This window comes from Theropithecus gelada, chromosome 7a (assembly GCF_003255815.1).
Source record: "Theropithecus gelada isolate Dixy chromosome 7a, Tgel_1.0, whole genome shotgun sequence".
NCBI classification, from domain to species: Eukaryota; Metazoa; Chordata; class Mammalia; order Primates; family Cercopithecidae; genus Theropithecus; species Theropithecus gelada.
Genome location: NC_037674.1, coordinates 17,831,193 through 17,846,464, shown reverse-complemented (window position 1 = coordinate 17,846,464; position 15,272 = coordinate 17,831,193). Strand labels below are relative to the sequence as shown.

Here is a 15,272-nt window from a genome sequence, read left to right as displayed (position 1 = left end):
TTGTAGAGCATGGATGATTGCTGGATTCAGGAGTGCTAGGCTTAACACTAAGATGGTTTTAATACTATTAGAGTGCGTATATATGAACAGAGTATAGAAATATTTTTAGTCTGTGTAACTCTGTCCTTCGTCCTTCAGTTACCCAGCCTGGCCTTTAAGAATCTTTTATTTCACTGATAGCACTTCTGCTCTTCTGGCAATTCTGCTGGTAATACTGCTTAACCCTCTCAGTATCCCTTTCTGGAAAGAAAGAGGTGCTGGTAGTGAGATAGTCTGGGATCTGGCGATGTGGAAAAAAATGGGTTCTTCTCTTCATTATTTGTTTATTTTATAGTATTTTAAAATTTATATTAGAGACGAGGTCTCACAATGTAGTCCAGACTGCTCTGGAACTCCTGGACTCAAGCAGTCCTCCTGCCTCAGCCTCCCAAGTATTGGGAACTACAATCATGTATCACTGTGCTGGGCTTCTCTCAGTTACTACTGAGGTGATAAACATAGTAGTTAAGGTCATGAATTCTAGGCTTGCTTCAAATTGCAATTCTGCTCCTTTGAGCTAGATGCTATATGTAATGGATGTTATTGGATGACTTAAAATACACTTCAAGCTGAGGAACTGTCCTATGACAAAGAGCTTGTCTCGTGGACTGTTAAGCTTTTTGTTGTAAAGGTTTTCTTGCTGAAATTTAAAGTAGAAACTATGCCAAGTTATAAATGTATATATTTATATATATAATTGGCTTTGTCAATACTTCTACTTGTGCCTTACTACACCAAGATAGAATGCTTTGTCTGACCTCCATGGGCTTTCCTACCTCTAGGATGCTAGAAGGCACTTCACCCTGGATTCTTTCTTTTCTTTCTTTCTTTTTGAATCAGATATGTTTATTCAACTAAAATTTGAGTTTGTACTATGTGCGTGAGACTCCTATGATCATGTTAGAGATGGTAGCAATAGTGAAGAACAGCGTACGGCTATCTTGGAATTGATTCCTTTTGCTCCTCTTGGATAATGGCTTTTACACATTGGATTTTATGCAGTTTTCTTTATCGCTCCAGGATGGATCTTCTCCTGAACTCCCAAGTCTTGAGAGAAAAAATAAAAGAAGGAAAATTAAAGGAAAAAAAGGTATGGTGCAGAATATTTTGGGAGAAAGAAGTTGGTGTTTTTTGTTTCGTTTTTTGGGTTTTTTTGGTAACCTCCCAACTCTTGGGCTCAAGCAATCCTCTTCTCTCAGCCTCCCCAGTTGGTAGGACTACTGGTGTGTGATAACACACTAATTCTTTTTATTTTTTTGTAGAGACAGGGTCTAGCTATATTGCCCAGGCTGGACTCAAACTCTTGGGCTCCAGTGATCCTCTCACCTTGGCCTCCCAAAGTGTTGGGATTACAGGTGTAAGCCACTGTGTCCAGCCCCAAGAGGTTCTTGTAACAGTTCAGTGTTTGTACAACTTGACACAGAGCATAGCTTGTCATTTATCAAACACTGATTGTCCATTGACTTTTTTTTGGACATTTTTGTTGCCTTGCTTAAGAGGAAAGAAATGTTTGATTTCCTAATACATCCAGTTACAACTGTAGAAGAAATATATGATGTCACATAGACTTGTAAGCCAAGGTTAGTATATCACTGGGACAATATAAAGCCAGAAAGTTTCCTTAAGCATTTTCAGTGGGATAAAACATGTTGGCCCTCTTGGTCATGTGTAGCCATTTCTCTCACTTTCTGTTTTTGAGGCATCTTGGTTGCTTCCCCCCTGCCCTACCTCTACACTCCCTTCCTTGGTTGTTTTTCTAAAGTGAATTATGGAAAGAAGTTATTAACATTGCTCCCTCATTGATATATTTCTGTGATTCCTGCTTTTCCTTGACTCTAACCCAGTTCTAGTATAAGGGCTAGTCCCGGAAGTGATTGGATGAGGCTTGAGTGAGTGGATGTGATGGATAAGGGAGGAGTCAAGGACAACCCACATTTCTGGCTGAACCAACCAGATGGATCATATGTAGAGCTGGAAAGCTCCATGAGAGGAGCAGATTGAGAATAGAGAAAAGTGATGAATTCCCTCAGGGATTCTTTGACTTAAAGGACCTTTGAGATAACCTAGCCAGAAATATCATAGTCAGTAGTTGGATATGTGGGTGTGGAGCTTAAGGGAGAGGTCCTGGCATATTCAGTAGCAAACAGACAAACCCAATGATGGTAAATACATACACAGAACATTTTATTCAAAGTAAGTTAAGTGTACTATTTCACAGCTGTATTTTCTTCAGGAAGTCTTCTCTAATAAAAACAATTTTTAAGTCAACTGACAGACTAAATATGGATTGGAAAGAGAGTGCAAGCAGTCTAGGTCCAGAGTCCAATCTAAGCAAAAGTCCTTTGTGAAGACAGTGGTAGATAAAGGAAGAATGGGAAACGAGACCTAGAACAGATGGTTTGCATGGGACAGATTTCACCTAGAAAGGCAGTGGTGGAAGGTGGTGTTCAGATGAGACAGAATGATGTGGTGGACCCTGGAGCTTATGAGACTCCTCCATCTTAGCAGGTGTCACTTTTGGTTCCTAGCTTTGAATCAAATATCATTGTGCTTGACTAAATGTTTTGTGAATTTCCAGTGACCTATGGAGGAGAACATAAAGGCTTATTCCGGATAATGGGAATAGTTCAATCTTGTGAGGAGCTGTGTGATGAGACGGAAATCTCCTAGTATTAACCTGAACCTTATGGTTTCTTTTGGCAGAACGTTCTCAGGTTGACCAGCTGCTGAATATTTCTTTAAGGGAGGAAGAACTTAGTAAGTCATTGCAGTGCATGGATAACAATCTTCTGCAAGCCCGTGCAGCCCTTCAGACAGCTTATGTGGAAGTTCAGAGGCTACTTATGCTCAAGCAGCAGGTAACGGCATGTGGAGGATTTAATAAAAATGGATCATCTCTGAAATCATGTTTTGTCCTGCCAAACCCACGGCTGGAGTCACTCCAAAAGCAGTGGCAGGGGAGTTTCCACAAGGGAAGTGCCCAGACTGTGCCTAATGGGGGACAGTTAGGATTCCAAAGAAAGAAGCACGAAATGCCGGGGTGATGAGTCCAAAGCATTTATTAGCAGAGCTGACTTACAGAATAGGCTGCAGCAGTCCCGACAAGGGACAGCAAGGAAGGAGTGTTCTCCCTAGGTACATCCACAGCCAGCGGGCGGGATGTGGAGTTTATATGAGGGTTGAAGGAATTCGGCTCCGGGCCAGGGCCAATTTCTTTCAGTGTTTCGGGCAACAACCTGGATACTTTTATCAGTGCCTGGGATTCTTCAAGGCCCCAGGTGGGGTTCAAGCCTACTGGGGAAAACCTGCAGCTGGCTGGGTCACAGAGCAGTCAAAACACTGATTTTTGGTCAGGATATAGAAGAAAAGTGGGGAGACGTAGAGGACCCTACAAGTTGGATTTCAAAATGCTTAATAAAATACTTTATTTTTAGATAACTATGGAGATGAGTGCACTGAGGACCCATAGAATACAGATTCTACAGGGATTACAAGGTATTCAGAGAGCATCTGATGGATAGCTTGTTACTTTTTTGTTCTGTTTTTTTTTGTTTGTTTGTTCGTTTTTGGTTTTTTAGATAGAGTCTTGCTCTATCCCCCAGGCTGGAGTGCAGTGATGCAATCTCTGCTCACTGCAACCTCTGCCTCCCAGGTTCAAGTGATTCTCATGCCTCAGCAGTTGATTAGCTGGAATTACAGGTGCCCACCCCACCCTCAGCTAATTTTTGTATTTTTAGTAGAGACAGGGTTTCACCATGTTGGCCAGACTGGTCTCGAATTCCTGACCTCAGGTGATCCGCCTGCCTCAGCCTCCCAAAGTGCTGGGATTACAGGCATGAGCCACTGCACCAGGCCTTTTTGTTCTCTTTGAGGGAAATGAAAAGTAGTCATGAAAAGATCATGTTATTTCTCTCCTGTCTCCTTGGTTTCATCCTTTTTTGTTTTTTTGAGACAGGGCCTTGCTCTGTCACTCAGGCTGGAGCGCAGTGGCATGATCACGGCTCATTGCAGCCTCGACCTCCTGGGCTCTAGCGATCTTCCCACCTCACTCCCCCCAGTAGCTGGGACTACAGATGTGTGTCACCATGCCTGGTTATTAAAATTTTTAACTTTTAATTTTATAAAGTTATAATTTAAAATCGTAAAAATTTAAAGGTTATAAAAATTATAAAAAGTTATATAAAATTATAAAAAGTTATATAAAATTATAAAAAGTTATAAAAATTTTAAAAATGTTTTTATAGAGATGGGCTCTCCCAGTGTTTCCCAGGATAGCCCCAAACTCCTGGGCTCAAGCAATCCTCCTAACTTGACCTCCCAAATGGTTAGGATTACAGGCCTGAGCCACCACGCCTGGCCAGTTTCTTCCTTCTATAGAAAGGTCTGTAGATGGTGCATCCCAAAAATGTTTAGCAACAGACAATATGTTTTGGAAAAAGTTTTGATTAGGAATCAAGAGGCCTGGATTCAAATCTTCGCTCTTCCATTAGTAACCTATATAACTTTGGATAAGTCATTTAAGATTTGAAAAATTGGAATGTAGCCAGGCACAGTGGCTCATGCCTGTAATCCCAGCACTTTGGGAATCTGAGGCAGGTGGATTCCTTGAGGCCAGGAGTTTGAGACCAGCCCAGGCAACATGGTGAAACCCTGTCTCTAGAAATAAATACAAAAATTATTAATAATTATTAATAATTAATAATAATTCCAGCCTGACCAACATGGTGAAACCCCATCCCTACTAAAAATACAAAAATTAGCTGGGCATGGTGGCATGCGCCGGTAATCCCAGCTACCCAGGATGCTGAGGCAGGAGAATCGCTCGAACAGTGAGCCGAGATTGCGCCACTGCACTCCAGCCTGGGTGACAGAGTGAGACACTGTCTCGAAAAAATAATAACAATAATAACTGGGCATAGTGGCATGTGCCTATAATCCCAGCTGCTTGGGAGGCTGAGGCAGGAGGATTGCTTGAGTCCATGCACTGCAGCCTGGGTGACAAAGCGAGACCCTATCTAAAAAAAAAGAATGTTGATGCCTATTCTGTCTGTATCCTTGGTGGTTGTAGAGATTATATTCTCTATATTTCAGAGAATTATGATGGACTATACTAATATACTTACTAACTTAAAATTCTTTTCTAATATTTAAATATACAAATTAGCTCAGAAACAAATGACTTTTCAGATAACATTTTTGCATTTCTGTGTATGTCTGTTTCCCATTCTAGAAACATACGAACCTTCTGAGCACCCAGACCAGATTCCCTGTAGCCTCACACGAGAACGAAGGAACAGTAGATCTCAAACATCTGTTGATGCCGCACTGCTGCCCACTCCATTTTTCCCACTTTTTCTGGAGCCTCCATCTTCCCATGTGTCTCCATCACCCACCGGAGCCTCTCTTCAAATAACCACATCTCCTACTTTCCAAACCCATGGCAGTGTCCCTGCCCCAGACTCATCCGTTCAGATTAAACAAGAGCCCATGTCTCCTGAACAAGATGAGACTGTGAATGCTGTGCCACCAAGTTCTGCCTGCAATGTGTCCAACGAACTACTGGAAGCTAATAGTATGTAAGCTTTTCTTTGGGTTAAGGGCATCCCAGTAGTGGGACTGGGGCATTTTTATATGAGTGATATAAGCCATACTTGCTCATTAAAACTAAAATGAGCAAATACAACTAATTTTTCACTGAAATTCTCTTCATATATACAGGAAGATTCTTTTAAAATATTTTAGAGAATGTAATTTAAATATCAGTCATTTTCTATCATTTCCTATAATCTAGGGTTAGAGTTGACTTTGTATTAACACCCACAAGGTTCCATTTATTAGGATAAGTATAAAATTTGTTTTGTGTGAAATAAATGAGGTTGAAGTTAATTCAACCAATTTTCTAAATAAGGTCTATCCTCTGAATTTCTTTGCACTTAGCTGTCTATATAATCTCAAATACAAACCAGGATTAATATAAGCTCGAGAGGCAGGTGGCCATGATGGGGTTTGGAATCATCTACTAAGAAGTTTGTGTTGAGAAATAGCCAGGGTTTTCACTCTTTTCAAAAAATAACACTTACCTGGTTATCATCTGAGAATATATCTAAGCTATGTAAAATCCTGTTAGAAGTTTGCATTACCACAGTGGTGCTGTATTTGAAAATTAAGTCCAACAAACTGGCATCGTGTGGTTTCCTAAGCAAAAGCAAAAAGTCTAAAAAATTACTCTAGATTTTACTACCAGTACTGTGTTGCAATATTAATCTAGATGTTAGTATCAAATGTATAGCTTATTTGTTTATTGAGACAGAGTCTCACTCTGTCACTCAGGGTGGAGTGCGGTGGCACAATCACAGCTCACCACAGGCTTGACCACCTGGGCTCAGATGATCCTCCCACCTCAGCCTCCGGAGTAGCTAGGACTACAGACGCCTGCCACCATGCCCGGCTCGTTTTTGTATTTTTTTTTTTTTTTTTTGTAGAGATGGGGATTCACCATGTTACCCAGGCTGGTCTGGATCTCCTGGGCTCAAGTGATCCACCCACCTTGGCCTCCCAAAGTGCTCGGATTATAGATGTGAGCCACTGTGCCTGGCTTAGCATATATATATGTATATATATATGCAACTTTTTTTTTTTTTTGTAAGGCAGAGTTTCGCTTTTTGTTGTCCAGGCTGGTGTTCGGTGGCGTGCTCTTGGCTCACTGCAACGTCTACCTCCCAGGTTCAAGTGATTGTCTTGTCTCAGGCTCCCGAATAGCTGGGATTTCAGGTGCCCACCACCATGCCCAGCTAATTTATGTATTTTTAATAGAGACAGGGTTTCACCATGTTGGCCAAGCTGGTCTTGAACTCCTGACCTCGAGTGATCCGCCCTCCTCAGCCTCCCAAAATGCTGGGATTACAGACGTAAGCCATCGTGCCCAGTCCCTAGCATATTTTTAAAAATTATTTTAAATTTTTGTGGGTACATAATAGGTGTATATATTTATGGATTACATGAAATATTTTGGTACTATTTTTCATATTACATATTATTTCAGTCTTTCTTAAATCATGTTTTTGTGTTTACATGTAGAACTTATACAAAGGAGCAATCATATATAACCTGACTTTTTCCATTTAATATATCATGATTTTTCTGTCGTAAAAATAATTTATCTAAAATATTTTATATTACAAGTTGCATAATATTTGAATAGTTGCATAATTTGAATATACAGTAATTTAAGTGGTGAATCTTTTTTGAATATTTAGTTTTCTGACTTCATATTCTGTATAACACTGCGTTGTATATGTCTTTGAGTACGTCTGTGATTATTTCATCACTTTTAACTCCTAGACATGAAGTAATTAAGTCAAAGGAAATTGACATTTCTAAGTCAGCAAATTTTTTAACTACTAGGGTGTAGCTAAATTGGATGGGTGGGGATAATGAAAACTTCAGAGAAATAAAAGTAAAAGGACTTCAGCTAAGTAGACATTTAAGTGTCTGCTAAGAATAAAACACAATGTTAAATGTGTGGACATTTAAAACAAGAAAAAAGATTAATAGAAACAATCCCTCCCCACAAGGAGCTTTTGTAGGGAATAGGACACACAGTGTCTGTGACATTCACGCAAGGCAGAGGGTAGTAAGTGCTGTCATAGGAGTGTATGTAGGTGATGGGAAACTGAGGGGTGAGATACCAGCTGAAGCACTCATGGTTTTGTGAACATCTCATTGAAATATTTGGTAGAGTTTCAGTCAGTGATAAATTGCAGCAAACACAAAAAAGGATGCAATAATTTTTTTCCTCTCAATTCAGGAGAGATCAGTGACAGTTGTCCAGTTTATCCAGTCATCACTGCTAGATTGTCCTTATCAGAGTCAACAGAAAGTTTCCATGAGCCTAGCCAAGAACTGAAGTTTTCTGTGGAGCAAAGAAATACCAGAAACAGAGAGAACTCTCCCTCTTCCCAATCAGCTGGTCTTTCTAGCATAAATAAAGAGGGGGAAGAGCCAACCAGAGGCAATAGTGGGTCTGAAGCCTGTACTAGTTCTTTTCTAAGATTGTCTTTTGCTTCAGAAACCCCTTTGGAAAAGGAACCCCACTCTCCAGCTGACCAGCCTGAACAACAGGCAGAATCCACTTTGACATCAGCTGAGACTAGGGGAAGCAAGAAAAAGAAGAAACTTCGGAAGAAGAAAAGTCTACGGGCTGCCCATGTTCCTGAGAATAGTGACACTGAACAGGATGTTTTGACTGTTAAACCCGTAAGGAAAGTAAAAGCTGGAAAGTTAATTAAAGGGGGGAAAGTAACAACCTCCACTTGGGAAGACAGCAGGACTGGTCGGGAGCAAGGGAGTGTCAGAGATGAGCCAGATAGTGACTCGTCTCTGGAAGTCCTAGAAATTCCTAATCCTCAGTTAGAAGTAGTAGCCATTGATTCTTCAGAATCAGGAGAAGAGAAACCAGACAGCCCATCTAAAAAGGATATTTGGAACTCTACAGAGCAAAACCTGCTAGAAACTTCTCGTTCTGGGTGTGATGAAGTTAGCTCGACCAGTGAAATTGGCACTCGCTATAAAGATGGCATCCCTGTAAGGTAAGAGTATTGTATTGGTCCAGTCAGAAGAACTTTCACCAACTTTATTTTTTTTAAATAGAATTTTAAATTATGAATCAGAGTTTATTTAAAAATCAAAATTTACGTGAATGCAGCAGGGATTGTGGACATGGAAAAATTAAAGCTCGGCAGTAGAGATTTTCTGCTTTCTCTTTTGACTGCGTTATAAATATTCACTCCGCTTTTATTTCCCTTCCTTTAGAAATTTCAGATGGAAAAACTAATTTCTTATATCATAGCTACTTTGCCCATTGTTTAGAAAAATCCTTTGAGTTAGGAAATTTTTACTTTTGCTACCCGTCCTGTTCACACAGATGCTGAGAACACTTTTGCTATTATTTTGTAGTGTGGCGGAAACTCAGACTGTGATCTCTTCCATAAAAGGATCAAAGAATTCTTCAGGTATTTGCTGTTCAGTTTTATTTAAATTAACCACAGAATTAAAAGCCTTGTAAATATTAAAGCCAGAATTTAAACCTACTTAAATATATTTATAGAATAAGAGAATGGGGATGGGTTTATCACCAAGAGGATTGCCTTGATCAACAGTTCTGCTATTCTTAAAACTTCAAATTCTGGTCTTTCAGATTCTTATTTTCATCTGTCTTATTGATTGATTGATTGATTGTAACGGAGTCTTGCTTTGTCACCTAGGCTGGAGTGCAGTGACATGATCTCTGCTCACTGCAACTTCCACCTCCCAGGTTCAAGCAATTCTCCTGCCTCAGCCTCCCAAATAGCTGGGACCACAGGTGCGCGCCATCATACCTGGCAAATTTTTTTTTGTATTTTTAGTAGAGACAGAGTTTCATCATGTTGGCCAGGCTGGTCTCCAACTCCTGGCCTCAAGTGATCCTCATGCCTCAGCCTCCTAAAGTGCTGGGATTACAGGTGTAAGCCATCATGCCTGGCCCTTCTAATCTGTCTTATCCAGCTCCCTTATCTGTTCAACTAATTAGTATTAAGGTTTCATTGGCTCTAAGGATATTTGCTTTCAGAAGGAACTGCTTAAGGAATACTACCTTACTCAAAGAAATAACTTTTTGGAAGTGTGGGAGAGGTTGGGTACCTTCCAAGTATCACTCAAAGCTTTTATTTATTTATTTGTTTGTTTGTTTGTTTGTTTTTGAGGCAGAGTCTCACTCTGTCGCCCAGGCTGGAGTCCAGTGGTGTGATCTCGGCTAACTGCCCCTGGGTTCAAGTGATTCTCCTGCCTCAGACTCCTTAAGTAACTGGGACTACAGGCACACGCCACCATGCCCAGCTAATTTTTGTATTTTTAGTAGAGACAGGGTTTCACCATCTTGGCCAGGCTAGTCTCGAACTCCTGGCCTCAGGTGATTTGCCCACCTCAGCCTCCCAAAGTATTGGGATTACAGGTGTGAGCCACCACACCCAGCCCAAAAGCTCGTTATGTAATTATCTATCTTTTTCCTAAGTGAAAGGCCTTTGCTTATTATGCAGTCTTCATAGTGAAGATGTGTAATCAGAATTGGAGTAGTCTGATAGGGGAACTAAGCTTTAAGGGGATCTACTTTTGGCTTAATCTAGGGACTGCTGTATTGTATAATAGTTCTGATTTTTGAGGGTCTTTTCAGACTAGCAGACATGTCTCTGAAACCTACTCTTGTTTTCCAGAAATATCTTCAGAGCCAGGAGATGATGATGAGCCCACAGAAGGAAGCTTTGAGGGGCACCAAGCTGCTGTAAATGCAATTCAGATATTTGGGAACTTACTATATACCTGTTCAGCAGATAAAACTGTCCGGGTTTATAATCTGGTGGTAAGTTGATAGAACATGTAGTATGTTTTTGGTTGCAGGTTTTGGAAAATCCAGTTTATACTCTTTTAAACAATAAAGGGAATTTGTTGGCTGTCTGGAGGAAGGGGTGGGCCTTAGATTGACTTTAGATGCATTTGATCCAGTAGCTCCACAAGGTCATTGGGGACTTAATTTCTTTTTGTCTCTCTACTCTGCCTTCTCTGGTATTACCTGTTTCTGAAAGCTAGTTCCCCTCCTGATCACAAGGTAAATGTCAGGAGCCGCTGGGGTCTCTTTTTCCCTCCCACCAGCACAAAAGGGTCCTGTGTTTTATTCCCTGAATGATCACTTTTGCCTGTGGCAAAAGGGGGTTGGGATTACACCAGTGGTCTTGGACTGTTCAGGTCCCAACACTGGAGTTGGTAATGGGGTCACTTGCGTAGCAGCTACATAATAGAGGAAGGATGAAGTGAATATGGGGAAGTATTGGAGGAGGTATTTTCCCTGACAAGTGATTGATTACAGAGTTCGAGTTATTAAGGAGAGCAACACTTTTCCACTACCTCACACTTAGTATTATCTGATGCTTGTTACTGTCAAAAGAATGAACTTTTGAGTTTTGAATTTGAATTTGTTCATAAACTAATTATGAACAATGACAGCTTAAGAAATTTGAGGAACATGATGTTGTCTGAATGAACACCATGAAAATATTTAAAATTGCTAGAGTCAGTGAAAATTAAAAAGTTAGGTGATGGACCAGGAAAATGTGTTTGCTATAGGCAACAGGTATGTAGATTCCTTTAGCTTAATGATATGAGGATGAACACGAATGACTGAAAAAAGGAAGCAATGCTACCAGGATGTATAGGTGTAAGATCTAGGGGAACAGGATATCAAAATATGTATGTGTATGTATACATGTACATTCTAAATAGATCTCAGTATGTGCACTGAGATAATATTTGGAATGTACCCTTAAGAAACAACACCAGAGGCCGGGTACAGTGGCTCATGCCTGTAATCCCAGCACTTTGGGAGGCCGAGGTGGGTGGATCACGAGGTCAGGAGATCGAGACCATCCTGGCTAACATGATGAAACCCCGTCTCTACTAAAAATACAAAAAACTAGCCAGGCGTGGTGGCGGGTGCCTGTAGTCCCAGCTACTTGGGAGCCTGAGGCAGGAGAATGGCGTGAATCTAAGAGACAGCTTGCAGTCAGCCGAGATCGCGCCACTGCACTCCAGCCTGGGTGACAGAGTGAGACTCCATCTCAAAAAAAAAAAAAAAAAAGAAAAAAAGAGAAACACCACCAGAACCACTAGACCTGTGATAGCACCTGGTATGTTTTTAAATACCATGGTGCATTCTCACAAGCTGCTTATCAAATGCACATCTTTTGTGGGTAATTAGCTACAGTTTGGATTTGCTAGGTCCTTGGTCCATGTCAGAAAGCTTTGCCCTAAACATTAATTAAAATTCTGGCTATCTTACAGTGAATTGTCGTAAATATTTTTTGGTATGGCTCAACTAACATATACTTTCAGATACCTCATTGCCTATGACTGTTTGCTGGGCATTTGGTGAACATACATTTACTGAACATCTTTTGTGTACCAGGTGCTGTTTTAGACACTGAGGATACAGCAGTGAACTGAATGTTTTAGCATCTTTTTTTTTTTTTTTGAGGAAATATATTATCTAATCCTTCTATATCTCATAAGTAATAATCTGGTCTGTGCTTAAACTTTAGAGTCGGAAATGTGTTGGTGTCTTTGAGGGCCATACCTCGAAAGTGAACTGCCTCCTGGTGACTCAGACCTCCGGGAAGAACGCTGCCCTTTACACCGGCTCCAGTGACCATACCGTCCGCTGCTATAATGTTAAGGTAGGTGGGTCCAGAGAAATCCAAAGTGGTTCATATTGAGTCGCTTTGTATTTACTGTGTGGAGTGGAGACACTGGCAGATGCTTCATTCTACCCAGTGTCTCCTTTTCGCTTCTAAACAATGTTTAGCACATTGTTGTAGCTTTAGGTAGATATGAGACTTAGACATAAACTGTATTTTCTGTCTCCACCAGTATTTTTTCACTTCCTACTATTAATAATATACCTTCCTTGGTCTTTGCCACAAATGTTATGCATATCATATATCAAAATTAATCCTAGATAGAATAAAGAGAAAAATGTAGGCTGGGTGTGGTGGCTCACGCCTGTAGTCCCAGCACTTTGGGAGGCAGAGGTGGGCGGATTCACCTGAGGTTGGAAGTTCGAGACCAGCCTGACCAACATGGAGAAACCCCGTCTCTACTAAAAATACAAAATTAGCCGGGTGTGGTGGCGCATGCCTATAATCCCAGCTACTTGGGAGGCTGAGGCAGGAGAATCGCTTGAACCCAGGAGGCAGAGGTTGCAGTGAGCCGAGGTCACGCCACAGCACTCCAGCCTTGGCAACAAGAGTGAAACTCCATCTCAGAAAAAAAAAAAAAGAGCAAAATGTATAAATTTTTTAAATCTGAAAAATTAGAAATGGACATCTCCTCTGAGAGTTTTTTAAACTTAAATGCACTGAAAGAAATGAGAAAATTATGTTTAAAATTATATACAGTATGTTCTTAATTTCTTTAAAAGATGGAGATACATGAAGCAGAATTTATAAGGCTATCATTAAGTTTATAACATAGATGGAATATATGTGATAACAGGAACATAAAGAAGTGGGAGGGGATGGAGCTGTGCTAGAAGAAGGTTCTTATATTTTACTGGGAATAAGTACTAATTTGAACTAGATTGTTACAATTTTAAAAATGTAATCCCTAGAGGCACTGGCTTACAACTTTAGTGTGCATTACATTGACCTGGACAGCTTGTTAAAACACATATTACTGGTCCCCACTCCCAGAGGTGTTTTTTTGTTTGTTTTTTGTTTTTTTAAGAGACAGGGTCTCATCATGTTGCTTGGGCTGGTTTTGAGCTCCTGGAGTCAGGCAATCCTCCCACCTCGGCCTCCCAAAGTGCTGAGATTACAGGCATGAGCCACCACACGCAGCCCTTCCCAGAGCTTCTGATCCGTTAGGCTTGGGGTCAAACTCACAAATTTACATTTCTAGGCCAGGTACTATGGTTCATATCTGTAATCCCAGCACTTTGGAAGACCAGAGCAGGAGGACTGCTTGAGGCCAGGAGCTCAAGACCAACCTGGGCAACATAGCAAGACCCTGTCTCTATAAAAAAATAAAAATGAACTGGATGTGGTGGCTCACACCTATAGTCCTAGCTGTTCCGGAGGCTGAGGTGGGAGGATCACTTGAGCCCAGGAGTTCAAGGTTATAGTGAGCTATGATTGTGTCACTTCACTACAGCCTGGGTGTCAGAACAAGAGTCTACCTCAAAAAAGCATAAAAATTAACCAAAATAAACAAAAAGAATTTACACTTCTAATAAGGTATTATGTGATATTGATGGAGATGGTTTGGGGACCACACTTTGAGAAATACTGCCCTAGAGTAATTACTAAACTAATAATGCAAAGAGGATCATGAGGTCAGGAGTTCGAGACCAGACTGGCCAACCTGGTGAAACCCCGTCTCTACTAAAAATACAAAAATTAGTCAGGCGTGGTGGTGCACACCTGTAATCCCAGCTACTCGGGAGGCTGAGGCTGGAGAATCACCTGAACTGGGAGACGGAGATTGCAGTGAGCCAAGATCATGCCACTGCACTCCAGCCTGGGTGCCAGAGCCAGACTCCTTCTCAAAAAAAAATAAAAAATAAAAATAATGCAAAGAAATTGAGCTTAGAAAGTCAGTTGAGGGATTAAAATGGCAAGCTAAAAATATCCTTAATACAAGAGAAGGTAGAAGGAGAAATAGAGGAATAAAAATGAGACAAATAGAAAGCAAATAGAAAATTGGAGACCTAAATTTACCCATATTTAATAATTATATTAAATGTGAGTGAACTGACACTAAAATCAAAAGGCAGAAATTGACTGGATACAGAAGTAACATCAAAATCTTTGTTGTCTACAAGAGACACACTTTTATTTTTGAGACACGGTCTTGGCCTGTCACCCTGGCTGGAGTGCAGTGGCGTGATTATAAGTCGCTGCAGCCTGGAACTCCTGGGCTCAAGTGATCCTCCTGCCTCAGCCTCCGGAGTAATTGAGAGTACGGGCACACGTCACTATGGTTTGCTAATTAAATTTTATTTTTTTATTTTTTTATTTTTTAGAAACAGGGTCTTGCTATGTTGCCTAGACTAGTCTGAAGCTCCTGGGCACAAGCAGTCCCCCTGCTTTGGTCTCCCACAGTGCTGGGATTACAGGCATGCACCACCATGCCCAGCCAAAGAGACTGCTTTAAATGTAAAGACAAAATGGGTTGAAAGTAAAAGAATAAGAATGGAAGAAGATACACTATCCAAATAGTAACAGAACTGGAGTGGTTATGTTAATATTGGGCAAGTAGACTTTAAAACAAGTGACTGAGCACTGTGGCTCATGCCTGCATCCCAATTTGGGAGGCTGAGGTGGGAAGATCGCTTGAGACCAGAAGTTCCAGACCAGTCTGGGTAACATAGTGAGATCCTGTCTCCACAAAAAATGAAAAAGTGAGGTAAGCATGGTTGTATGTACCTCTAGTCCTAGCTACTTGGGAGGTTGAGGTGAGAGGATCATTTGAGCTGAGGAATTTGAGGTTATAGTGAGCTATGACAATGCCACTGCACTGCAGCCTGGGTGACAGAGCGAGACACTGTCCCTTTAAATAGTGAAAAGGACAATACTACTGGAGAAAGGAGGACGTTCCATAATGATGAGTCAGCACAGGCAAACGATACAACAATTATAAGTACAGGTACC

General features: G+C 40.9%; 1 protein-coding gene across 4 annotated transcripts in view; it reads left to right on the top strand.

Moving 5' to 3' along the window:
• Window positions 1-15,272, top strand: part of ZNF106 (zinc finger protein 106) — an 81,666-nt gene that overhangs the window by 47,866 nt on the left and 18,528 nt on the right. For 3 of the 4 annotated variants that reach the window (XM_025389682.1, XM_025389684.1, XM_025389685.1), the window contains 8 exons: window positions 1,060-1,129; window positions 2,743-2,897; window positions 3,474-3,534; window positions 5,270-5,611; window positions 7,847-8,627; window positions 8,995-9,050; window positions 10,287-10,432; window positions 12,165-12,299. In XM_025389682.1, coding sequence (XP_025245467.1) covers window positions 1,060-1,129; window positions 2,743-2,897; window positions 3,474-3,534; window positions 5,270-5,611; window positions 7,847-8,627; window positions 8,995-9,050; window positions 10,287-10,432; window positions 12,165-12,299 — 1,746 coding nt within the window. The remainder of the gene's footprint in view (window positions 1-1,059; window positions 1,130-2,742; window positions 2,898-3,473; window positions 3,535-5,269; window positions 5,612-7,846; window positions 8,628-8,994; window positions 9,051-10,286; window positions 10,433-12,164; window positions 12,300-15,272) is intronic. The other variant, XM_025389683.1, reaches the window with a different exon arrangement.